This window comes from Apteryx rowi, unplaced genomic scaffold (genome assembly GCF_003343035.1).
Source record: "Apteryx rowi isolate R43461 unplaced genomic scaffold, aptRow1 scaffold_120, whole genome shotgun sequence".
NCBI classification, from domain to species: Eukaryota; Metazoa; Chordata; class Aves; order Apterygiformes; family Apterygidae; genus Apteryx; species Apteryx rowi.
The window spans coordinates 335,921-363,217 of NW_020447420.1; the positions used below are offsets into that span (position 1 = coordinate 335,921).

General features: G+C 35.9%; 1 protein-coding gene across 3 annotated transcripts in view; it reads right to left on the reverse strand.

The window, feature by feature from the left end:
- Window positions 1-27,297, reverse strand: part of DENND1A (DENN domain containing 1A) — a 229,151-nt gene that overhangs the window by 91,233 nt on the left and 110,621 nt on the right. For all 3 annotated transcript variants that reach the window (XM_026089971.1, XM_026089963.1, XM_026089953.1), the window contains exons 10-11: window positions 16,858-16,958; window positions 7,220-7,265 (exon numbers count right to left, since the gene is read on the reverse strand). In XM_026089971.1, coding sequence (XP_025945756.1) covers window positions 7,220-7,265; window positions 16,858-16,958 — 147 coding nt within the window. The remainder of the gene's footprint in view (window positions 1-7,219; window positions 7,266-16,857; window positions 16,959-27,297) is intronic.

The window sequence follows — 27,297 nt, forward strand, 5'->3', positions numbered from 1 at the left end:
AGTGAGTGTTTTTAAAACTTCGGTGATGAATCTGCACCTTCCCATCAGCAAAATGTTGAGTTTTTCTGTAGCAAAGAACAGGCTTTTCACAAGCAGATCTCTGCCAAGGAGTATAGGAGGAAAAGATGCAGCTCAGGACGCAAGGACTATAAATGCTGATCAACCTAATTCACCTCTACACATGGTCCAAAAATAATTCTTCCCGAAAGGAAGGCTAACTAATTATTAAGCTCTGCTCTGCTATACTTTTTCAGAGTGAAAAGCACAACCTTATTTGAAAACTTCTCAATATTTGTATGAAGGCAGTGGAATTCCCTGTCTACGAGCCCTCAGATTTAAAACACTCGACACTAGCTTGATTTATAGGGTCTGTTTCGCATTGCATTTGAAAAATACACAAATGCAGTTGGTCTGGTTGTGGCCAGAGAAATGCAGACTGACCAGTTCATCTTAACCCTTATCTGTTTTTATCATCTTTCCTTTCACTATAACTTTTGCTCAAAAAGATTGTTTATTAGGTACATTAAAGATATTAACAGATAGTTGGAAGATGTGCTTTTGTAGAATAATCAAATGGCTCTTCTGTTAAACGTAGCAACCAGCAGCCCAGGGAGGGGAAAAAGACTTAGCCCGGAAATAAAACTACTTACTCTGTTGTTGGAATTTCAGTAAGAATTCATGCACTTTTCACATTAAATACCCCTGGCATACTGTAAATTGCACTGCATGTAGATCAGTGTCACAGGTACAGTTTGGGTGTTGTCACAATTTTCTCAAGACATAAAGGGACAACCACTAAGCCATATAATCATATTCTGTATATCACAACTTTTTGACTATCTAAACAAAATTTTAGAAATGAAGTGCTTCCTGTTGAACAGAATGGACTGGATTCGTTAAGACCACATTTTTCAGAAAAATATGTGGAGAACAGGAAATACGAATATTACAGTTTGCCTATCTAATTTACTACAGACAGGAGATTCGTTGAGTCAAAAGAAGTGATTCAGTGGAAATGTGCACCATCTACCACAACTACAAACTTTCCTAACCAACCTTACTGAATTCCTTGTAACCATAATTAATCCTCTAAACCCCATCAAAATTGGACTAACAGCTACACCTGCCTTTTATTTTAAACGTCTCTTTTTAAAAGAGTGGAAAGGTATGGAAAGCTAGTTTAACAAGCACACTGAACCCATTGTTTATGGCCTCTATAAACATGGCTTAGTAAGAATTACTGACTTAATCAGAGAGAACTTATCTCCTGGTGAAAAGAGCACTTTAAATTTCAGAAATGGCACCTTTACTGTGAAAATCTCTTAACTTTTCAAACAAACTCCAGGGGGCCTTAAACACCAGGTCAGTAAATAAGCAGCAGTTAGTGCAATCTGTCCTTCTCACAAGAAACTGAACCCTTTAAGTAACTTAAATATTTTGTATGAAAGTTTGCAAAAACAGTGAAAAACTATATCAGAAATACTAAGAGGTGCTCCTCTGTCTCACTCTGATCATATGCTTGAAGCAACACTCATCAAGAATACTAATACCTGTTTATATTAAATGTTACTATATTATCACTATCTATGCTTTGCATTTTTCACATTTTCTATCACAAAAAAAACTAAGTTAAACTTTTTTCAGAAGTTTAGCTCCTTTAAAAAATATATATATACCAGAGATCAGTACTTTTTAGGTTTAGTTACCTTCATTAACTAAATTGGTGTCAAAACATAAACCAAGGTGACCATGAGGTTTCATGACCAGACACAAATGTGCTCAATATACTACAAATGTTGCAATAACAGAAAAGAGAAAATATAACTCCAAATAATTATTTTGAAAAGTTAAAACTCTTAACAAAAATTAATGTTCTGGTAACTAGTTTGTACATTATACTTGAAACTATTACAAAAATATCATTCACAGTAAGTCTAAAATCCATTTGCTCTATGACTCGTCTCTACGTAGTTAAGCGTTTCCATTTATTTTTTTAAGAACACCACAGCGCTGCAGACAACAATGTGTCAATCTGGCTGCCAGAAGCAGGAAAGGCAACGGATATAAAATTTTATTATTTCATGCCCCAACAGCAGCCAGAAGGACTTAATGAAATCACCCTTAGATTTACAATCTGAAATAGCTATTCAGCAGACAAATATGGTTAAGCTGGATGTGCCCCCTGCCCTTTCCAGCCTTTGATCTCGGCACCGCAGGTGGCCGCTGCCCCCTCCTGGGCATCTTCCCCTCTTCCGCCCACCTCCCAGCCTTGATGTGCAGGGCCCTGATCCTGCACAGGTGATTCCCCAGAGCCTGATCACAAGCAGCTGCTGCCAACTGAGTGACAAACACCCCTAGTGCTGCTCTCACGCTCTTGTACGAGCCAAGGAAAACCTTCGGCAGTTACTGCGATGTCCACTCGGTACTGCGGTATTTATTCGTCTTACAGCTTGCCCTCAAGCACTCCCCTGCACAGAGTCTCTTATTAAATCAAAATATTTTCTCTTCCCATTGCCTTACAAAGGACAATTTAACAACTAACTCATCGTGTATTTACATCCATTTTTATCAACGCCCTTGAAACCATGTACAACTATAACTTAATATTTGTGAGTGCCTGAATTACTTTTAGTCCTTAACAATCTGCATTTAAGAATATCCAATATATTACCCCTTATTTAAAACCTAGAAAACATTTATTCAATTATAGCTAGAAAATACACTTATTTATCAAATGGAAAGGGATAGAAAAAGCTAAAGATGAACCCCCCATCCCCCAATCAACAAATATAATTAACAATTAACACTACCACTGGAAAATCCCAGTAGTTAATGAATTCTCAGGGTGTCTTCTGCAAACTGCTGCACGTTCATTCGAGCAGCATTTCAAGGCAACTGGAGCCATGTGGCACTGTTAGTACTAAGCGCAGGCTCATGTAACCTGTTTCTCAGAGCTCATTAGCTCAGATTTTGTGCATGCTAACTGGCATATAATCAGACTGGCTCACAAACAGAGCATCCTCATGTCTACCTGAAAAAGATCATGTAGATACGCAGAAAAGTGCTTCTGGAATACGTACATGGAGTTTGGAGGACTGAACATACAAGACTCCTTTCATCTGTTTACGCAGAGAAAGGGCTATTTGCATAAAGTGAGATCAGTTGCTATGTCCCAGCATAATAAAGACACAATGTATTTTAGTGAACTTAGTTTTCCTGACATGAACTGATACTGATATTCAGTTAAAATAAAACAAAAAAATTTGCTCACGTAAGACTTTATCATGTACATAACTATCTTTCATGCTTAAGGAAAATGTTAGAGAAACACTCTGACAAATAAAATATGATGTTTCACATACAAATATATTCCAGAGAATTTTACAAGAATAAAAATTTTGCAGGCCTGGAAAAAGTCCTTGCATGACTGGAATTTCAAAAAAAGTATAAACAAAGAAACACTTTTCTAATCACTAAATTTATTTCTAAATAAGTTTTATTTTTGTGCCCTGAACAGAGCATGATGAGGGTGAGCATTACGGTAACTTGAATAACTGGAAGCCAGGCATGGAAGCTTATATCGCCAGCAACTCAGTATCTGACAGCTAAAAAGAACTATCCCAAAATGGTTAATCCAAACCACATGTGCCCGAATTCCACTAGGTAGCTACTAGGTCAAGGGCATTCCTCTTCCCTCAGCACCAACTCACTAATAACCTTTGCTACAGAAGCAGTTACTGAAACAATTGTTTACTATGACAAAATGTGAAAGGCTGCTAGCTAAGTTTGACACCACTTTTAGCATAAAGGTCAATTTAATATAATGTGAACACTAAAATAGCATATAGTAAGCAGGCAAGAAAAAAAACAAGCAAGACTATGAAAGGGATGTGTTCGTTCGACAGAGTTTCATCTTCCTATCGCATGGTTCTTAATCAGTACTAAGTACTTATCTTCATCTAATATGATTTCAATTAGTTCTGTAAGCACGCTCCATTATTCATGTGATAGTCCCAGCCTTGCTTATCTAAGAGCTTATAAACTTTTAGCCTTCTTTGAAGTCACTTTATGGATTGCTAAATGGAAATCTTATAAAGAATGACTAACTAGGTGATGATAGAAAAGCTGAAAAATAAGAGCACAAAACACAGCTCTGTATTTTCTACCAAGATTTTCCCTCATAAATCAGCTGAAGCCCTCTGACCTATAACAGGAGATTATCTTATCTCACTGGAGAACATTTCAGTCACAGCAAATTAGATTTAACAGTCAATGGATATGTTTGATATTTTAATCATAAGAAAAATTTGTCATTTTCCATTAAAGTAACTGCTGCTTCTACAGAGACGCAACATAACATGGGAAACTGCTCACTAACTTCAAGATGCACAATGGTTTGAAAAAAATCTGCCGAGGTGAGACAGAGGGTGTATTTTTTTTTAAGTACTAAAATTACTACAATATTTCTTCCAGAGGATCCACTCCGAGATAGGGATAATAATGACCCACAGAAACAAATTCAAAGCTAGAACATTATCTTTTTCCTACATTCCAGATTGAGCCTCCGCATTACACCATAGCTTTGTCTGCCTAAGTCTAGGCTTCCACGAACATTTACGCAACTATAACAAATTCTGCGATCAGAGCCGCCAGAGCAGAGCTCTGAGCCGATAGTAAACCTGCAATTACACCCATGGGGCTCTGCAGGAGCTAAGGAGTCCACCTGTCGTCCCTTGAATGGAAAACTGGGGAATCTGAAACCAGAACACTCCAATTAACGAAGCACTTTCAGAGACTTACCTGCTGAAATTTTGGCATTAAATGAAAAACAAATACTGGTTGATGACAGTATCCCTTTAGATGCAGTTTATACAACTGTTTTGATACGGAAAAATTAATATGGTATATTTAAAAAAAAATACACAACTGCTAGATCATGAGCAACAACGCTGCTGCCAAGTTGTTACTCTAACAGAACATACAATTTTATACCTATGTGTGAAGAATGGGATGAAGAAAAGAGTAAGCTTTTGGCATCAAAAACAGGCTAAGAGGTAATTAGTAAAAGTCAAGGTGCGAGACAAATGTCACCTTTCCTTTGTCCAAGGCACAGACCAATTACGCACTACCCATCAATAAACAACGGATACCACAGCCCACTGTGTGATTTTATTTTGCTTTATTTTTCAATAAGAAAAGCAAAGTTAGCTGCAAGATGAATCTTTATCCGAAAATATTCAATTCATCTTTAAGAGCAGGGAGAGGAGGGGAGAAGTTTTACTTTATTAATTTATTTCATAAGGCATTTTGAATAACAGTACTTTGCCAATGTCTGTCTGTGTTCTAAAATCTCTGGCTATTCCAAAGCCATACTGGATTTAATACTACACAGATTTTTTCACAAGTTACTAAAATGGATGAAAATTAGCTTCTCTAAGAACAACTTCTTTTTTGACTTTTACAGATGGAATTTGGAAGGCCTACAGAGCACTGCAATGTGAAAAACTGAGACAAAAGAAGAGGTAATGATTTTATATCTAGGGGCAGGAGTGAGACATCACGCAAAGTGCCTCCAAGATGTAAATTATTAGATCTTTTCTTTATCCACTGCCAGGCTGACCGTGTAGTTCACAAGATTACTACTTTGTGAGACAAAATACTTGTGAAAGCTGAAAAATATCTGTATTAATAATTATCCCATCCTCTACCAGGCAGTGCTTTTTAAAATAGATACACACCATAATAAGCATGCCAATGATTATTCAGTACAGATACAGGGCAGAAAAATTCTTGCTCAGTATCAAAAATATAGGATAGACTATTTCTCCCTAGATATTACTTTGGTCCCATCTGTGCAGTATTCAAGTGTCATTATGAGAAACCCCTCTAACATAAATATAGGATGTGCAAGAAAATCTACATGCTGACTTTTAAAATAATTACTTATTCACTAACACATTGTACTGTCAATCGCCAATCTGTACTTTATTTAGCAATATAAAGGGCATCAAAAATCATCTGTCTGTGGCCAGGAGAGAGAGAGAGGGGAAAAATAAAAAAAAGACCTGTAAAAGGTGAGTTCTAAGAAAGTGTGTCATATTAGTACTGGAAAAAAGGGGAAGTTTTATACTATAATAGCCTGAGTTTTAAAATAGACACAGACATAGAGGATCATTTCATGGATACGCCCTAGTGAAAGAATATGCTTTATCAATGTTTCCACAGAAATTACACATTTTATGGACAATATAAGAACAGGTATTCTGATAATATACATTACTTTATGTAATGCAAATCTCAGCATTGTAAATTTTTAAGTATCCTAAATAAGTAAGCCTAAATTTCCAAACACAGGTGTCTAAAATTCAGACACAAATCAAATAATTGTCAAGGGCACTTGCAACTCCTACCAATTCTACACTGCCTTCTAAATTAACTGCCTTCCAAAAGGCAGTATTTTCTTTGCAGGAATACCTCTTACCACCCGTAGTATATACACGAAGTTCAGACTTCCTGTGTAAAGGGACACAAGTAAAAAGGACCAGGATTTTCATAAGGATCTATATTAATAGCTTACGTTGTCCTCCAGATACTTTTGAAGAAAGTCATCCACTGTTTCACCACTATTGGAAGCAAAAGAAAATGCTATTTCCACTTACGGAGTTTTTTTTTAAGTTACATGAATTACTCTGAATTGTTTATATGTTAAGGTTTCTGTGAGGGCTGGTTTTCTGCCAGCTTTGTGTTAACATTAATAGCAAGTTCCTTGTTTTCAGATCGTTTGAACACTAAAAAAAATAAAAATAAAAAAAATCACAATCTGTCTGCAAAAGCCGGGGGGGGGAGAAGAGAGGAAGAACTGTAACTGTCAACATTTTGATTAATATCAATTCTGCCTTTCTGAATACAGAGCCAAACCGAGTAAATGGTAAACTGATTAAATGAAGCAACAGGATGGCGAAGGGAACACACCATGAGCTCATCACTGACCACTGATTTGAAAACAGAAAGTATGTCCAAAGAGTATAAGGTACCAGACCCAACTCCCATGAGACTTAATGTTAACATGTATGCTTAACTTCAATCATGTGAGCAATCCCAAATGAATTAGCACAATTATTTAATTTTTAAGCATATGAATGCATGTATAATTGCTTGCAGAATTTGGGTCTAAACCATAAAATTACATATATTGCCAGAAATGGTGAGAAAGACTTACCTCCATCAAACTTAAATGTATTCCAATGAGGTAGGGCATTGGGGCACTGCAAAGAGGAAAAAAGCCTAGCTTTACATTCTCATAACACTGGATTAACACATATGACTTATAAAATTAGCTATAGGAAAACACAGGGATACTGAGTTAGATTTTGTTAAAAATACATAAATAAACCACATAAGTACAAAATTTTATTCCATATTTGAAAGACATTTGTTTAGGCTAACTATTTCTTAAAGTTAATCTTTTACTGACATCATAATTACTTAGTGATCAAGTTAAGCCAGGTAAATAAGGACATTTATTTACTAAGAACAAAATAAGTTAATCATACTTTTCATTTAAATGCCTAGGCTTTTTCTAAACAGTGTTCTTTAGACAGACTGATTCATTTGTAACATTAAGTGATTAATTTAATGTATATGTATCACCCAGTGATACAAATTTTAAGTCCTTTAATTATGGGTCCAGAAACATTTTAAATCATTTCTTTTTAAGTATAAATCATGGAATGTTTACATAAAACAAGAGAAAAATGGCTTTAGAATATTTTGATTACATCCAGAGTCACTGTGATATACACTGGTACTATTATTTATTTCAGAACACTAAACTTAAATACACCAACAGGTTCTTAGGACAAGTTTGTATTCTCAAACATAGATGCAAAACTTCTGCTACCAAACAGAATGTTAGCTATTTAAGAAAAAGACTGATCTTTTCCATCTTCTGTTCTATGATGTTAGCAAACACCAATAAGGACTACATAATACAAGAAGAATATTGAGTGAAAGTTGTGTCTTTGTATATACTGTATTTCTAATATCAAGCTTTACCGCAGGTCTCCCACTCAAGCAAGCATGAAAGGCTTATATTTGCACTGTTTATTAGAACGCATCAAAGAAGATGCCAAAGCTGCTAATTGCAAATATGGCATATACTGCCTGTTAAACTAAAAGCACATAGACAGACACAACTTTTAAAATAGAGCCTCATTTGATTTTGGATACAGAAGCTCAAAGAGCTGACTTTCAATTTTAGATGAAAAATGAGAGAAATGTCACTGTACTGCCTTGGATGAAAATATCTTCTATAAAGTTTTTATAAACCGGTGCCTACTGTTCAGTAGGAGAAGCAGCAGTGCTGAAAGAACTGCTGAAAGATACTACCAAAAATCACTCTGCTTCTCATTACCATGAGAAATTCCTTTTCAAGAAATAAAATTGACTGATATGCATATTAGTATTTATCATGTTTATTAACACACCACCTAAAACTCCTACTCTGTTGGAAGCTGTACCGAGAGATGCAGACAGTCACTCTGCATGAAAACTTTGGGGTTTTTCTTCCTTTTTGAAGCCATTAAATATACACAACTTCAGGAAAAAAAACAAAAAACACCACCCCCCCCACCCCAAAACCCACAACTAGTCCATTTGCAGAATACTGAAGTGACATGTACCACATTACAACCTACTGAATTGTACAGGCTGGTAAGAATATCCCTGCCCAAGTTCCACCTAATACAGCACCTTATGATAGTCCAGAGAGATTGTTAAATCAGAAACTAATTTGGCAAAAATCCTGAAGGTTTTGCATCACAGGGAGGTCCACAGGTGAGAACCAGAACCTCCATCCAAGCTCTTTGGTAAAGATTTTTACCATACAACACAACACACATTTACTACATATGGATTGCTGCTCAACTAAAGAGTATTTTTATTTGTCATTTTGCATGTTTTATTTGTGACAAACACTATCTCTTTCACCCACATCTCTTCATTTCCAATGGCCACATTCCAGAAGCAAGAAAATACCCAGTAATTTTATATTCAAAGTATAAACCATTGGTTTAGCTGCCAGCTGCACAAATGCTCAACTTCCCTGTATGCCTGGCTATGCCGTTCAAGCCTCCAGTATACACTGAAATGAATGTGTTTCTAATTAAGTAGTTTCAGGAACACGACAGCTTCAATCTCAAAAATACAAAGTCTGAACCTTGGCAGGAAGTCTTAAGACTGCAAATGTCTCATCTAGTGGAACCTTGGCTATTGTAATGAAAGGAAGCAGGAAGAGTGCAGCACTCCAGAAAACCAGCCGTTTATTACCGTGTCCAAAAGCAGAGCCCGTCACTGAGCACAGCAAAATCGCAATCTGTAAAAGTTAATTAACTGTATAATGTCCATCTTTCAATCCTCCAGGTTATCAACAAAAGAATAACAAGGATATCTAAACACTTGAAATCACACACCCCCAGTAAGATTTTAGGGAACTACAAAAAAGATATGGCTTCAGGTACATGGATCAACTTTGGAAGCAAAGAACCTTCTTTTCAATTTTCTAATAAAAGGCATTACATATAAAGGCAACAGCATATAAAACTATTACAGGGATTGCATAAAGACTGCAGTAATCTAATTTTTAGCAGTGTTTTCTTATTTTTATAAACTTGTATTACCAAATATTAAAGGACTCCAACAGGAACTTAATGTGCTATGTGATGTATATATCTGGACAGGCAGGAGAAAGCAGGAGAAACAAATTTGAAGTTATAGTACTACAAAAAGTGGTTTTAGCACACCCATTGTTAAAAAAAAATAGCTCAGGTTTTGGTGGTCAGTGCAAAAGAAGAAAATTTGAAGCAGAGATTTGTTTCAGAACAGAGTGCTAGTTTTGTGACTATTTCTGTTAGTTTTATGAATATTTGTAGAGATTTCCTCCAGGGAACGAGGCAGAGCACAAAAGACAACATTGGGTATTTCTTTGAGAAATGGAAGAAATGGGCGCTGGAACCTGGACCATGGCTCAGCAGGACACAGGCTGACACAGCCCCGCGGACAGAAAGCAGCAAGCAGACACGGCGCCTGTTATGAAGGGCTCTGGGAGATGAACAGCTTGTCTGATGCAAAAGAGAAGACGGAGAAAATAGAAGGTAAACAAAAAAGGTTAACATGACCATAAGAAAACAATTCTTGTAAGAGCTTTTGAAGCACAGACAAAGTTTGGTTGACTTATAGTAGCCAGAGGGGAAACCACTGAACAGTCTGAGCCTGGACATGATGACTGGAGCTATACAGATGAATAAAAAACTTTTCAGACGTGAAGAAGAAGAAACACAAAAGATTTAAACATAGATTAGATGTAAAGACTTGCAAAGAATTTCCCAAATTACGGCAATGCGCAAAAGGAAACTAACTCAGTTTTGGCCAAAAAAAACCATTGCCCATAACTAGCGAAAAAGAAAGACACCAAAGAGGAATGTCAAATGGGAGGCATCCACCAACATCCCGTCAGCGAATCACGAGAAATACAGGTTTTAGACTGTATGGACAGGTGTGGAGCAAAAGTAGACCTGTGATGCATCTATGGAGCACTCATTTTTGAATGTGCATTTGTGCTGAATTTGTAGGGAAATGCTGTGAGGAAAGAGCCTAAGGAGAGAAGCAGGTTAAAGAGAAGAGCAAGACAGTTCATAAGACTGAGAGTTAATGATATCATGATTTTAGATAAAATTAGTGAAGGGATTAGAAGAGAAATTCAAATATTACACTCAGTAAATTTGTATATGAAAAATGACTATTACGGTATATGAAAAATATGATTATGGTATGTTTGGATGTCTTTAACTATGTGCACTATTTATTCAAATGTGCTTTAATATCACCATTACTGCTTATCATTGAAATATGAACCTTAAATTGTTTTCTCCATGGATATCAAAACATCAATTGTTCTGTATACATAATTTATCAAAATTCATGTTGTTTGTCAGGGCTGCCATTATTGTTCGATGATACATGAACAATTAAGCAAAAGCAAAAATATTTTAAGGATAATTCATTGCAATAGCTCCTTATACCCCCAAAAGTTTAATTAAGAAAACCTCATAAATAACCTCAATAAAATATAATTCTGGTAAACAGCATAAATATTTCCAATCAAATATACTAGGGAGACAATATTCTTCCATCATTGCTCATCAATCTCACCAAAAAAGAAAAACCTTGCCGTGAATGCTGAAGATTCATATCACACCTCATAAATTGCTTTTATCACCATTTTTGTTTACCATGTGTTAATTATATGCCATTACTTAAATAATCAGGTACCATACTGTACAAGGGAACATTGTGTGCCCCTCTTAGCCATTCAGAGCACACTGCAACGTTTCCTCCTAACTGCTATTCAGGTCCTGAGACATGGAACACTTGAGCAGTTTTTAGTATTTTATCAGATCAGATGTGTATTTCCAGGACTTTCCAGCCAACTTTCGTAATATACGCTGCTTGTGTAAACAGAAGAAACAATTTGCACAAGCCTTAATCCGTCCTAGACCCATGACAGACTGCCCTTCAGACATGGTATTACCTACTGCTCGACACTTCTATATTAGTCCTGGGACTTCCTATAGCCACAAATACTAGTTACTCAAAGTTGCTTGATGGCAGCCAATATCCATTAAGTGCAAAATTTAAAAGTATCAATTTCTACTACACACATTTACTGCTTAAACAAAATGCCTGCCTAAGTCTTCTGCAAAAAAAAGAAAGGTTATTCTTCTTGTGTTACACTAGTTCCCAAGGCAAACAGGGTTATTTATAATCAAATGAGTTATATAGGTAAATATCAAATCATTAAAGTAGCAATGCCTAAGCATGAATATGGATATTGTGGACTTAATGGCCACATACTGCCTATTCATTACAGTTGCATTTTTACAATTTCTTTAATTCCTTTCCTTAGGCTAACTGGAGACCTCTTAATTATGCTCCCAAAAGGTGGGTAAACTACTAATTGGAAGAGAAGCAGGTGAAATAGAGGGACATTTCCTCATAAGTGAAAAACGAACAAACAAACAAAAAAACCCTTTAAAAATACTGCAATTCAACAGAAAATGTAACGTAAAAAACACTGGTTTTAAGAAGGTTCATAGTTTATAGCTACCCAGGGATCAGGGATATGTACAATTTTGCTCCATTGTTCCAAGAAAATGGATTAGATCACATTTAATAAGCTCATGTCTTGATATACAAACACTGACAATCTGTCACTCTTGCACACTAAATAGTACTTTACTCTCTAAGGTAGTTTCTTGATTTCTTATCAGATTACTCACTGAAATGCAACAGAATCCAATCACAAACTTATTTAGGTAATTGATGCAAATTAGAAACTTGATTACATACATTGGAATGGGGTAGAAAACATATAGCTAAGAAACCAGAAGACTAACTACAAGAGCTTTTAGTGAGCACACAGATGTACTAGGCTGAGTCAAAACGCGCACCGAGAAGCTCATGATGAAGGACTTGTTCCCTGAGCAGCAGGAGTACTCGCCTTCCCTTACCCTGTCCACCTACTTAAAGGAGCATATTGAGCTATACGCAGATTTTGAAAACAGGAGAAAGGGAGTTAAAAAAAACTCCTGGAGAAAGGGAAAACTGCACCAAAAGAAACATTCGTTCAGCAGCTGTGCCAGAGCGCTCTAAAAAGATGGCGCTCAGAAAGCATTAACGTTAGCTGCTAAGCGATCTGCCTAAGGTACCAGACTGCTTTAATCACCTTAGAAAACATATTGCTGCCTCTGGCACAAACCCACAGAACAAGGTGAGCAACAATGTTCTGGACAGAGAGAACATACTAACCTCCATTACCAGGTTAGTCAAAGACAGAGTTTTCTTACAGGCTAGTTTTAAACGTAGATACTGAAAGCAAAAAAGAAGAAAACAGACACGGTGGAAGCGTTGTTCTTGGCTACTGCTGCTGGTGGCAGTGCTCAGAAACCAGGACTTCTGGCACCTGCTGGCAGGCAGTTTTCTACAGCAGTGGTTCAAATGCTTCCTCTATTCTGTGTTCAAAGGAACAGGTAACTGCGTGTTAAGCTACGAATTCCCATCTGTTTTACTCTCCTCTGTCCAAAATCTTTCCCTGCGCTGAAAATATATCAAAGAATGGCTCCTAATTTAAAAAAGGTAATAAAAAAATAGCACTCTTCCCCTCGCCCCCCAATTAAACACTGAAACAGGAAGCTAAATGATAGGGATCAGATGACTGAAGTCATTCCAGATACATGAACACGGTACTGAACCACCATTACTGGTTCACCTCCTCCAGTACAAAGAACAGGTATACGGAGGACAAACATGCTGAAGCCAGACGCACAGGCCTTCTCAATTCTGTGCTTAGGTGAATGAGGGATGTAGCTGAATATAAAAATTAAGTTAAAAGATACTTTCAAGGGGGAAATGAAAAGGAAATTAATTCTTCTCCCTCAGGTAAGTAAAATAATTAGCAAAACAAACTGAAAAAATGAAAAAACAGAGTGGTTTGGAAGTACCTGGTGTAAAATCTAAATAAGAGACAAAATGCTACAGAAAAATGAATTTGAGCTTTAAAAATCTCAGTGAAACAGATTCAGGTTGAGCATGTTTGCAGCAGATTATTATGAACAGGTAGCAATAGGCAATCATCCACTTTTTGCTTCCTCACTCAGGAAAACATACTTCTGTCAACAGCTAAGGGGACTCAGCTGATTCACTGAGAGTCTGAGTTTGACGCACAATTAGCCAAAAGAATCCTCAACTGGCACGAGGAGAGTTAAAGYAGTCCACCTTTTTAGTTCTCATTTTTAAGTTACTCTGAACAAAACCAAGGTAGCTCTGGAAAGAGCCATCCAAAAGTCCCCCTCTCCTGGAAAATCCAACAAATTTCACAGCCAAGGATTTGAGCTGAAGTATATCAGTTATGACCTTAAAAGTTTCCTTTATATGAAAGGGTTCCACTGAAAGTCAAATGATTAAAAGCAAATAATCACAGGCGGTATATAGTTGGGTTTTTTCCTTTTTTTTTTTTTTTTTAAACTTTCAGAGATCTCAGATAATACACTCTATAAACCATTCTTTAATTTTCACAAAGAGAGGAGAAGATTCAAAATCACCACGAAGCATCATCAGTAAATGGACAGTCAACTGAATGAACATGATTTCCTGTATTTCCAATAACTGAAGAATTCTTATCCCTTAAATTTGCTTTGTTTCAGTTTCTGCTCTTAAAAAAAAATAAAAATCTTATGTTGGGCTTGCAAAGGAAATAACCAGACATAATTAAAACCAAAATAAAATAAACCCTTCTATTTTAAATAATCTCAAGTAATTTCCCTTAAGATGCAAAAGCCTATAAGCAACAACACTGCCTTAAAGCAGAGAGTATGAAGCTCTTTTCTCAGTCTTCATAGGCAAAAATTACCCTTCCAGGTTCACATGGTTAGAAAATAGATAGACTCTATTTTGAGAAATGAATTTACGGCACATAAACTGTTGCTAAATTAATATATTCAAAGAATTACAGTGTGTGATTACCACTCCAATTAAAGTTAATATCAGGCTAAGGTAATCAGTTGTTGTTTTTATGAGCTTGCAATTACAGTCTGCCTAATAATTATAGGTTTTAAAATCATACTTTTCATGCACTAGCTGGTTCATTCGTTACATGCACAGGGTGTTATGCAGTTAAAGAATTCATTGAGCGTGGCTCACTGATTCGTGTCTTTATTTTCGTGGGTACACTGCCCATGTGTTTGCTTTTTGCACACCTCTGCTCCCAACTGTGGGATCTGGACTTAGCCCCTTTTAACATGTCTTTGTCAGAAAGTCGATGAATACCTAATCTTCAAACCCAGCGTAAAAGCCTCTTGTGGTCCACACTGTTGTCCTGAAAACTCCTAGCAGCATGTACCTGGAGACAAAACTGGCAGTAGCAGCCTTCATGTGTTAATTACACAGGCGAAGGCCATTATGCACCGAGAGGGCACCCGCTGGCAGCGAAAATGACTCCAATCTGCCCTTCCTGCGCCGTGAGCAAATTGAAGGTTCATTTCTACAGGAGATAATAGTTTTTAGATTCCGTTCCGTGTATCCTCGACATAGGCACATACTTAACATTTAAATCATTTGCAGAGGAACAAGCTTCTTTTAAATCTACATGTTTCAGCTCCTAGCACTTCACTTAAAAATGCTATTTATCCCCGCTGGTTCCTTTCTCAGAAGCTCTGCAGAAACTCTTGCTTAACGTCACACAATAATACCATGAAGTTATTAGCAAAGATGTCAGTTTTATGACAATTATGGACACTGACTGAAACCACTGAATTTGAAGCAATGGAACTAAAATTTGATGAGATTATTTGTTCTTCTCTGTAGCAGTCTATTTACTTAATAGTTGTGTTATGCAAGTGATCAAATATACATACTGACAACTGATGCTGCACTGCAAAAATAGGGAAAACCATTTAACACAAGAATTTCAAAGTCACTATGGATATTTTACCAAATATTAGCAAAGATCTGACCATTATTTAAATTTATATTTACAACAGAATTTGTTAAAAGCCTTCTAAACAGTTATTATGTGGTATGATGCTCATGTTACTGGTGTGCAACATGAGTAACATTTCCATGCACTTTCCTTCAGGATGTTCACATGCATTGTTATATATAAATAATCTATTACCAAGCAAATACCATTTCAAATAAAAAAATATGTCAGAGTAGAGACTGGCTTTTGAAAGAGTGACATGTTCTACCTGGTACTGTGATAATCTGGTTACTTGTATGAAATTGTGCTAATAGGAACGTTCCTTAATTCACACTTCTCTCTAATGCCACGGTGATTATGACCTTTGGTTTTCATCATTTTAACTACTCAAAAATCAGCGGAAACTCTATTGGATCCCACTATCGGGGTTAAGCAAGCTTAACTGTGCTTGCTTAAATAAATAAATAAATATCTTTGTGAAAGCCGTAAACCTGGGTTCTCCTCTTCAATTTCACTTTGCTACTTGCAAAAAAAAAGTTCCTAGAAGGAAGCAGTGCAAAGCTAAACAGGAAAGGGAAGGAGGGCATGAAATTATAGAGTAAGTTTTATGAACAGTAGCAGTCTTAAAACACAGTCACACACAAACCAAAAAAACCTAGTAAGAGCCATACTTAAAATATGGTATAGTACGCAAACATGTGACTTACATATGCACAAGGGGGATAAATCAAGATTCCACAAAAACTTACTTCCTGCCTTGGTAAGTTTAAGTTCCCCCCCCCTTTTTTTTTTCCTTTGGGAGTGGGGACTTTGCAAAATATACTGGAGAAGGGGGATGTTTCTATGTTTCAGAACATGTCCTATCATGCACTGAGCACCACAGTCCATCAGAAAAAATGCTGGTAACCTCCATGCTCTTTGTTGCCAAACTTACCATCAGATACTCATTTCAAACCAGAGTCTCCTTGCCTCACATGGTTATACTATCAACACGCTCCCCACCTCCCCAAGTAACAGTTCAGGAGAAAAGAAAAAAAAAGCACCTTTTAAATTCAAATTTTAACATTAAACAGATATGCTGATAACAGATTTTTAAATACAAAATGTGTAAGCTGCAACATTCCACAGTAACCACTCAGAGTATCTCAAGACACTGGCACCATTACATCATGCTATGAAAATAATACTTTTCACTTACTAGGTTGGTTGCTTCCTGAATATACATAAGTATTTTTAGACTAACAGTTGCCTCATAAGAGCACTTAAGACTTACAATACAGCAATGTGAAAACTGTTGTGTATCTAAGTGATATATATAGCCTTACCAGCAGTAGTCCAATAGATGTGGGGGCAGAACAGGAATGTAAACATGTTGCCAGAACATTGGGTAGAGCATAGCTGCAGACCCATGAATGCAGGCAGTTAACTGGAAAACACAAATTAAAACAAGATCATAACTAAGACAAAAACTAAGTTTAAAAAGCTAAAGTTAGAAGAAAAAAAGAAAGTATCAATTTTGCTTTTGTAGCAACATTATGTATTACATAATATACAGTGCTCTTGGTTTTAAAAAAAAAAACAAAAAACAGTACTGGTGGGTGAAGCATGACTGCTTTCCAGTGGTTGCATTTGACTTAGTATGTTAACAGCTGAGAGCACGATTTATTCAACAAACCAAACCTGGAAAGGACACCCCGTGCTGCACAGAGCAAGAGGAAGAAGGAAATGACAGCACAAAGGGAAGAAACAAAAAACACTACAGGCAAAACTCCCTGATCCTGGCAATTATCATCCACTAAATATCATAAAATTGTATTGAAATTATAACTTAAACTGAAAAATATTTGAGCTCAGAAATGGGATTTTTATCTAACTGCACTTCAGCAATCATTTGGTTTACTGACTTTCTCAGTCATTTTTTAAAAGAACTTGTTCAGAATAGTTTTAGTGTTGGCAGGTACTGAATTAAGATCACAAGTAGCAAACAAGCGCCAGTCGAGTCACGGGGAGAATCCTCACAGAGCTTCAGAGGAAATTCTCTGTCTCAGGTCCTGTTGCAAACCATCATTAATAATTTGGAAAAGATGATAAGCAAGCTATTTGTCACATTTGCTATTAAAATGGATAAGGTGGTAATCCCCAATAAGGCAATCCCAACAAAAGCATTAGTCAAAATACCATATGAAGAGTGTAAAAATGAGTTACAGACACACACACACACACACACACACACACACACACATTCAGAAAAACAGCAAAAAATCACCCCTAAAATAGCAAAACAAACAATAAAAGAACAGACAAATCATATAAATGGGCACACATGTTAAAAGATTAAGAGGTGTCGGGCAACCAAACCCACCCCAACAGTATTTTGCAGTTGGAGTGTCTTTCGATCTCACATGGTACCCAGCTCAAATACTGCAAGGTGTCTCCTTTGTGAAAAATACTATGAAAACAATACTCAGTGAAAGTCTTCCAGTTATTTGATGGTACAGAAAAGGAAAAAAAAAAAGATGAAATCTAAAAAACTGCGAGAGAGAACACTGCTTACAAATACGTAAAAGACAAATTCTAAAGGAATGAAATCCTTGTGGTGGCCTAAAGTTGTAGTGAGATTAAATAAATTAGCAAAGACATAACTTGTGACATTCATCCCAGATTCAGTCAGATGTGGCATAACCTTAAAAAAGTAGAGGATTCTTCTTCTTATTATTATTATTATCATTCATTTCCTTTTAGAGAGGCTACTGAATTATATATTACTTGATAGAGAACCCAGGACTGATAAAGAAAATGGTCTAGATGGGCTCATAAGTTTTAATTTCAAATGTAAAAAGTTACACAAAGGTTTGCGCTACTACCGTCTCTTCGGGCCGCCGTGCTGCAGAAAATCAGCTACAAACTCTGGATCTCGTTTGGCTTATGTTTAATACCAGAGCCCTTATGTAATTTCAGTGAAATTTCTGATGCTGTAATACATGAATATCTTCTCTTCTATAATTAAAATAACCTTGTTTCCCAAATAAAATGCAAAAAGACTGAAGAGAGGCACCATATCTTATGTATTATTTTTAGCCTCTGAACAAAACAGGTCTGCATAGCAACGAGAATCCACCCAGGAACACCTTTTTTTTTTCTTTTTTTCTTTTTTCTTTTTAAGAGAATAACAGAGGTTCTCTGCACTGTAGTACAGATGAGACCTACAGTGAGGTATGAGCTTCACAAGCAGGTACTTTTCGGTGGCAAGAAAGTGACTATAAAAAAAGAATAGAAATAGAGTTTTACAATTTACAACACAATATACAGATTTTTTTTTTTTTAAATCACTCATATTCTAAGACTCTACATGCCAAGTATAAACCCACAGAGTACTTTAATGGTAAAAAATTCAGAGGAAAAAAAACCTGAATTGAAAAGCCAGAATTTTAAGCTCTGACTTGTAGAGAGCCAAGAGATGTTAAAACACTTAACATTAATTTTGTAATTATTCTACTAGCATCTGTATTATCCTTCCCTGATGATCAAAACTTAAACATACACACACTCATTCATACTTCTAATGCCACTAAGATATCTGAATAATAAAAGCTCATTTTTAGGAATGTTATGTTTTCTTTCAGAAATACAAGAAAAGAAAAGCTTAATTTAGCAACCTCTAAAGATTTGGAAGGTAAGTCCAGACGCTTGACCAATGCACTGGGATATGGAAATTCTGTTAGAAATGGAAAACAGGCTTTTCAGAAATGCTGATGCTTAAATAGTTAAACTAAAGATGCAGATAATTTGCAGATTTCTAGTACTTCTTTGGTTGTTTTAGATAATAAAACGAAATTTCATTATATATGTTTATTTCTGAATTCAAATTAGGAACCATAATTATCATACTTTAAAAAAACTGTGAAATTAAATATTTCAATTTGATTCAAGCTTTCACCTAGTTTATCTTTTCGTAGAATCCTATGTGCCCATTTTCACTTACAGGTCACAAAGAAAGAATGGTTTCACAAAGACTGATATAAAGACTTGTTTTATGTTCCTAAACACTAAGATGAATCTGTTAAAAAAATTACTAGCAGTTAAGGGAATATCTTCAAACTGAAGCATGGGGTTTTAACACTAAATCCTATTAGCAAGGATTACAAAATTAATACATCATACAATAAACTAACATTCTGTCAGCACCATTTTGTAATAGAAAATGTATTAATCTAAATAATAAAAGCTCACTGTTGATTTTATTTACAATTACTTTAATCCCTTTTTGTAGGTATAAGAGAATGATTTTCTTGGAAGGAAGGACTGTTTTCATCAATATGTAACCTTTCGAGTAATAAGAATGGAACAGAGCATATCTTCAGATAATTGTAACATATTAATAGTTCATGTAACCTTTAGTACCTTGTAAAGTTTAGCGTGAGGACAGTTAAGTCACTCAGCACTGGTGAAGCTGAGCTTTTGAAATGTCACATCAAATCATTGACTACAGATACAATAGTTGTATGGACACATTTCTATTCAGTCTGGAGAATAACAGCATTTAGTCCACTGTCAGGAAAATGCACATTTTAGATTGATGACAATTTTACATCTAGGGAAAAAAAAAACCTTAAAATTTCAATTAAACATCTCTGCGGGAGATATTTTAGCCACACAAAAGTCAAAGGCACAAAATAAAACAAATAGAATATTTTATAATAAATTTTACATAATTATAAAAAAAATTATAAAAAAGGAAAAACTATTTTTCATAACATCTGCACAAACTCTTATGGAAATAGAAATCAGTAAAATACTAGAAGCTGTAGGCACACACAATAGGCATGCATTATTTTAAAAGAAAATTTACAAATGAAAGTTGTACGTCAATTTGAATTAGCTTTAGAATTTTATACACGGATATACTACAGATCTAAATGCAAAAAAAAATGATCCTATCAAAATCACAATTAGTAGGAAAATAAGTTAGTATATGTAAGTTCTGCCTAAGGTCATTAACAGACACAAACATTCATCAATCCAGTGTAATGCCTTCCAAAAAGATTTTTTCCTTATCTGTTTTAATACCCAATCTTGCAAACAAACTGGCTTCTGGCACAGAGCTTACACTTCCGAGCAGATAAATACCTTACTCTGTGTTACAATATAGGATCCAGCTATGTCTTCTCCACAGCACTTTCACTGATGGTTTATCAACTACAGAGGCCTTTAATGCATGTTTTTCAGTTACTTTCTTTGACAATACATAGCTCTTTTTTTCTGCGTGTTTTCCAAAATCACTGTCTTACTGTTCTGCTGTCAGCTTTGCTTCCTGTTCATCACCTGCAGACCTTCAAATGCAGCTGGGGAGTTTCAGTTCTCTTGCCATTATGTCTGTTTAATAATGGTTTCGAGTTCCAATCATCCCTACCACCTAATCACCGATAACCTAAGAACAAGAATGGCCTGCTAGTCTAGACCAAAACTCCCTTGTCACCCAGTATTCTGTCCAACAGTGGTCAACACAAATTACTAAAATCATTGCTTCATTCATTCACTGATATAATTGATATTTCTCTTGTATATTTTTCAACCCCAGCAGCTTGCAGCTCAGACTTCATGTGCCAGTGAATTCAAATGAATAAATTGAAGTGTTGCCCCTTCAGGCTGTTTCATCACAGTTTTAACGGGTGCTCTGAGTTTTAGCATTTTGAGACAACAAATAGAAAAAAAGTCATCTCTGTCATCTTCTTCAGGCCACGCATGACTTTCGATTTATATTTCTATTAAGTTCTCCACCTTTGTATCTTTGCTGGGCTGAATGAAGACCCCTACTCTACTCAGCTTTTTCTAATTCAGAAACTATTTCATATGTATGTTTGTTCTTGTTACCCTTCTTTGTATTTTTCACTTCTCTGTTTTATCACTTTTGAGTTGGAGAGGATGAGAACTCACGCAATATTCACAGTGTGGGTAAGTCATGAACATACCCAGTGGCACAATGCCCTCTTTTCTGTTCTCTATTCCCGTCATAATAGTTTCTATGCTTTTAAGACACTGAGTACTGAGCTGGCATTTTCATAGATCTCTACTCCAATATCTCTTTCCTGAGTGGTAATAACTACTTCAGAGACCATGACTGCTTGTATAGTTAGAACTGTTTTCTCCCATAAGCATTATTTTATATTTATCAGTGCTATGCAATAAAATCACTGTCACACAGTTTTCTCCCCCTTTTATTAACTGTTTTTCATGCGGACATTTAATAGGTTCTAGCACAGACCACTAGATCACTGTCGGACTCCTTAGTGACTTCCACCATTAGGAAAACTGATCATTTTTATTATTGTTTTTTCTAATTAGCCAGCTGTTGACCCATAAGAGGACCTACCTCTCCTATGCCATGGAAATTTCTATAATACCCTTGAGGAATTCAACACTGTAGAATCTTACCCAGATTTTGAAAAGACTTTTCTTGATCAAATCTCCCTTGCCCTCTCACTGCTTTGAAGAACTTTTATGATTTGAATCATGAATTTCTTTTGCAAAGGTAATATTTATTCCTCTCCAATAGACTTTATTTATGCATTCCCTAGCTCTATTCTTTATTACGACAGGTTCCAAATTTTTTCATAGAAATATTGCTCAAAGAACTGTAGTTTCTTTAAGGGAGACTCATCTTTCAAACCCAAATATAAATTTCTAAAATCAGATCCTATTCTTCAGATTCATGTTTCTTCTCATGTTTCTTTCTCCAGAATCTATTTTGATCTCACTTTCTTCAGATTTCAGTATCTGCATTTTGATGTGCAGTAATGATGCTCCCCTATATACAAAGTTGCTCACATACTGTATGGTTGTCCCACTTACTAGAACTGCAGATAAAATGGTTTCTGTCTTGCCTGTTACATCCACCTCTAGATCACACTCTCTACCATTTCTCTACTGTATTGAATCACATCTAATTCTGCCAAGCATTTTCTTGAATCATTGACAATCATCTGCACAAATAGTGCTGTTTCATTTGTATTCATCTTAACGCTCACTTCAGTATCTCTATAATTTCATTAAACTTTCTTGGCATATACTGATTAAATTTGGAGGCAAACAGTCTGACCCTCTTTTAATATCTATTAGACTTTCATTTTTGTCTTCCATAAAAGCACTTTTGGTTCCAGTAGAGTTGTATTAGTAAACTAAGATGCTGGCCATTAATTCCTATGCATCTTAAAGTGTTAAGCAATCTGAAACAACATATTCTATTGAACACTTGCTAAGTCAATGAAACAAGCATCCTGCTACTCCCATCTGACTGAAACATTCTCAAATGAACCTTAGATAACAGCAACATTTACAATGTCACTGATAATTCTGAAGACACATCATCATTTGTTGAGCTCTTTATTACACTTTCATTGTGTTTGGTCTTGAACAGCTTTGCCAATGCAAATGCCAATTCCCACTTATGCATTTCCGTAAGTGGGAATATGCAAGAATTTCCGTTAGGTTTGAACCACAGTCCTAACGAAAAAGGGTCTTCAGGAGCACACAGTGTACAGCAAACATTTGAACATGTTTAGTCACTCTTTTTCTTTAAGAAAGCTCTCTATTAGCAGGTGGTCAGTATTTTATGGTCCATATGAGATGGAAATATTAGTATGCTAGAACAATAATTAAAGCAGAAGTTAGAAGACACAAAATCTGGATCTTATTCTTAATTTTTGACTCAAATGCTAAAGGTTTCCAATCGCTATCCAATTTTATTTCAACTTACATTATCCCTAATGGAGAAGACACTCCTCTCCCACAGATTAGATAAAAGGTATAGCCCAGTTCCAAAACAAGCAGCAGAAGAAAAGGACATGATTTTCCAAAGTAGTTTCTCTCTATATTCCTAAATCCTCTATACTTTCAGTTTCTGTTCCCCAAAGCACAAAGAGATGTATAGAAAAAAGTGCTTATATTTAATTCTTACCTAAAAATTGCTTCTATGGTGAGCAACTGGATTATATCCTGACATTATTATATAACATGGTTGCCTGTGACAGTAGAGGACTGAACTCAGTAATCCAAAGAGGCCCTTTCCAAATCTGTGTTCCATGGGTTTTAAAACTCATCAACAAAAGATTAAACAGACGTAATGCTCAACACTGCAGACATCTGAGCAGAAGCTGTCACTTATTTTTGAGATGTACTCCCACCTTGCTGTCTGGCATGAATTCAAAAAACATACTACCGTGGGTAAGCACCAGTACTGTCCTTCAACTCTGCCAAGATAAGGGCTCATAAAAAAGGAATAGTATATTTGCTGGAGACCTCACCTGATTAGCGATTGCTATACAGAAAACAAGCACTTAATAATAAGGCAGCCTGAGAAATACCTGACTGTCAAAACTATAGGAGTCCAGCATTTTGAAATAAGATTAGTTCCACTATCTCAGCTTCCTGCAGCTGTTGCTAGAAAATGTAAAAAGATAGCTATTTTAAAAAGACACTGATTAACTAATTCACTTCTCGCAGTTTTAACATTTAATACTCTGAAAGACTTATTTAAGCAAATTAATCAATGGGCTTTTGTCACATGTATAAAAATTATAAAATGATGTTGAATTATAACAGGCCATTTTCCAGTGTATTTTACTCTCTTTCTGCTGATGAACACACACTGCACAGTTTTGCAGTTGCAGTACAAGGCTGGAAATGAGCAACGTACAGTGGAAGGAACAGGCCATCTTTAAAGTTTTTGTAAGATTGTTCTTCTGAATTGCTCAGAACTAAAAAACAAGCAGAAAGTATAAGACTGAGTTCTATAAGAACTAAGTATGGAAAGCAGAACTGTTGTAAAGACTGTACATGAAGGTCAAGACCGATCCTGGCAGAAGCTCCTAAGGACAGCAGTAGAGTTCTGTGGAAGAAAGAATTGGTGCCTAAGAAAGGGTAGTTTTAAGACTACTAACAAGAATAGTGCAAGCTCTTTGCTAGATTACATCACAAGTACCTTTGGCAAGTGTTATTAATCATATACTGTAATTTCCTAAATCCCACCATTTCCTTATGCTTAGAGACCTAAGCTACATCAGAAACCATTTAGGGAGTAAGAGTTCGCACATTTGAGCATTCCATGATATGAAAAAATTGAAATAGCAAGCTGTCAACTTCCAAGAACAAAAAAAATCCATGCCAGAATAGCATTTTTTGCTCTGGACTAATAACTATAAAATAACAGAAAAGTCACAGAGATATTCATCTCAGTAAGATGGAGCCAAACAAGCATCATAAAAATTCACAGTTCAAGTCTTTCAAGAGCCATCAGGCTTTCTTTAAGCAACCTTTCTCCACTGAAAAATAACCTGCTGCACCCATTATCACAAATAATTAATACACCTTGTTCAGACAGGGCTGCAAGGGTAAGCCATGATGGAAGAGAAAATACTGGACACAAGGAAAACTCTTCTGTTTCATTTTTGCAACAGCATGTACCCACCAGCAGGTGGTCTTTTGCCAAGTACAGTTTTTTATGCATTCTGGTTCACATTTGGCTTTGCACAAAGAGTTAGATCACAGAGTACTCAAAAAAAAATTTGCTTTAACATGTTGAGAAATTACTTGAGTTGCCATTTGTAGAAGGAAAAAAAAAAAAAAGAGTCCCCCCAAACACACACAATAAATCTTCCGTGGGTTCAGTACACAGTTTATAAAGTAGCTAATAAACACAATCACTTTCAGATACCTCTAAATCTTATTCAAGATGACCATATTAAGAATACTTCTAATCAAAATTTGAATTTGATATGATTTATTATAGCACACGATTCATTCTACCACGAAAGACTTTTCTATGCAGGGTTGTTTAATTTTCTCTCTCTTACTTGATATTATATTTAAGCCTTAAGTGTGAAGTGTGGCATGTCTCTCAAGTAAAAAGAAACTATGCAGGTCCCTTCTACTTTTTTGTTTAAAAAAAATTAAAAAACAAACAAACAACAACAACCAGAAAAGCCCTCCCCCCAGCCCTAACTATACTTTGAGACTCCTCCGTTTGGTAAGTTTCCAGTTACAAGGTCTTGGCTTCCGCTGAGCACAGTTTGAAATAAAATAATGCAGCTTGTTCCTACTGCTGGAACACGCAGAGCGGAGTGTGCAGGCAAGGAATCACTGGCTCCAGCCCAACACTTCAAACCTGTCTTACACTGTCACTCCAGTCTTGGAGCAGTTTATATATAAAGTTGTAAGATAAGAACACACAGAATGAATACCCCTCCCCACCAAAGAAGCAGACATGCTTTTATCTTGGACAGAGGCAAAGGAAGAGGAATAGCAGAAAGATAGGAAAGAAAACACAACCCTACTTGTGAAATGGCTCATTAAGGAAGGCAAAGTGACAGGTAAGTAATTCTTCTTCCCAGGCTCTGCTACAAAGGGAGATATTAAACCAACCAACCACACATATTTTGAAATGCTTTGGTTAGCCATTCTCTTCTTTCCTCTTCTGTGATAATTTATATTATTTTCATTCTTTAGGTCTCTGAAATAAATACCTCTCTTTTACACTTTATTTACTTCCAGGCCAGGATGTACTTTTGTTTATTTTAGTAGAGAGGACCTAGAACGCTTGGTAGATACAGAAGTTAAGAGTTTGTATTTTACAAGAGTTTTCTACAATATTAAGCTTCATTGTACTTAAATTCCATTGGTTATATATGGGACTTGATTGTAAACATTTAGTAATTATTGGTATGTCCAAGAGATTATTCTACATATCCCAGTTTCACTTACCTTTCAAAATTATTTTGAAACAGTTATTCTGAGATTGAACATGAAGACTTATTCTCTTTCCTTTTCTTACCCTGTATCAATAGATTATTCTTTTGTGCTTTTCATGTATATTATTTCAGCCTCCAATATTTTTTACAATTCCAAGCAGTTATAACCTCAAACATAAAGTAGGTCATGGTCATACAGTAAGAGGCCAGATAATAGTATACAAAATGGAAATGGAAGCTTGTATTTTAGAAAGGACTGTTCAAGTACTTAGTCCATAGCACTAGAAAGCAACATTTATTAAACCATCTTATGTTTGTTATTCATAAAGGAAAGCAATCAATACCCATTTACAGAGCAAACATAATGAAAACTTAACATTCTCTTTTATAAAGAGAATCACAGTCTTATTGACTGATAAACCTTGAAATGCATAACACAAAACTCTGAACTAAATCAAGCTGTGTATTTGGTTTTGATGTGCAGCCATTTTTAGAAGAGAGTACTCTAGTGTTCAGTAGCTTTTATCTCTCAGATCCTTGATGGAGGCTAAGTACCATTAAGACTACACCTTATCAAACAAAATGGCAAAAAGTCTGGATTGTCAATGTATTTTAGCCCACAATTTGGGTCCATGCAGCGAATGTCACTAAAAGATCCACCTAACAGTATCATTTTTCTATTTTTTTCTGTGAGGTAAATTTATGAAAAAGGGACTTCACTATGGCATAACATGTACACAACATCTGTATCCAAAACAAAAAAAAGAAATCCTTTTTCATTTAAACATTTGAGGTGAGCAGAACTTCAGTAAAAACATCTCATAGATTAGTCAAGGTTGAAAGGGAACTCTGGAGATCATCAAATCCAAATTCCCTGCTCAAGCATGGTCAACTGGAGCTGGTTGCTCAGGGCCCTGCCAAGTTGGGTTTTGAGTATCTCCAAGGATGGAGACTCTACAACCTCTCTGGGCAACTCATTCAAGTGTTTGACCATCTTCCCAGTAAAAAAATGTTTTTTCTTAA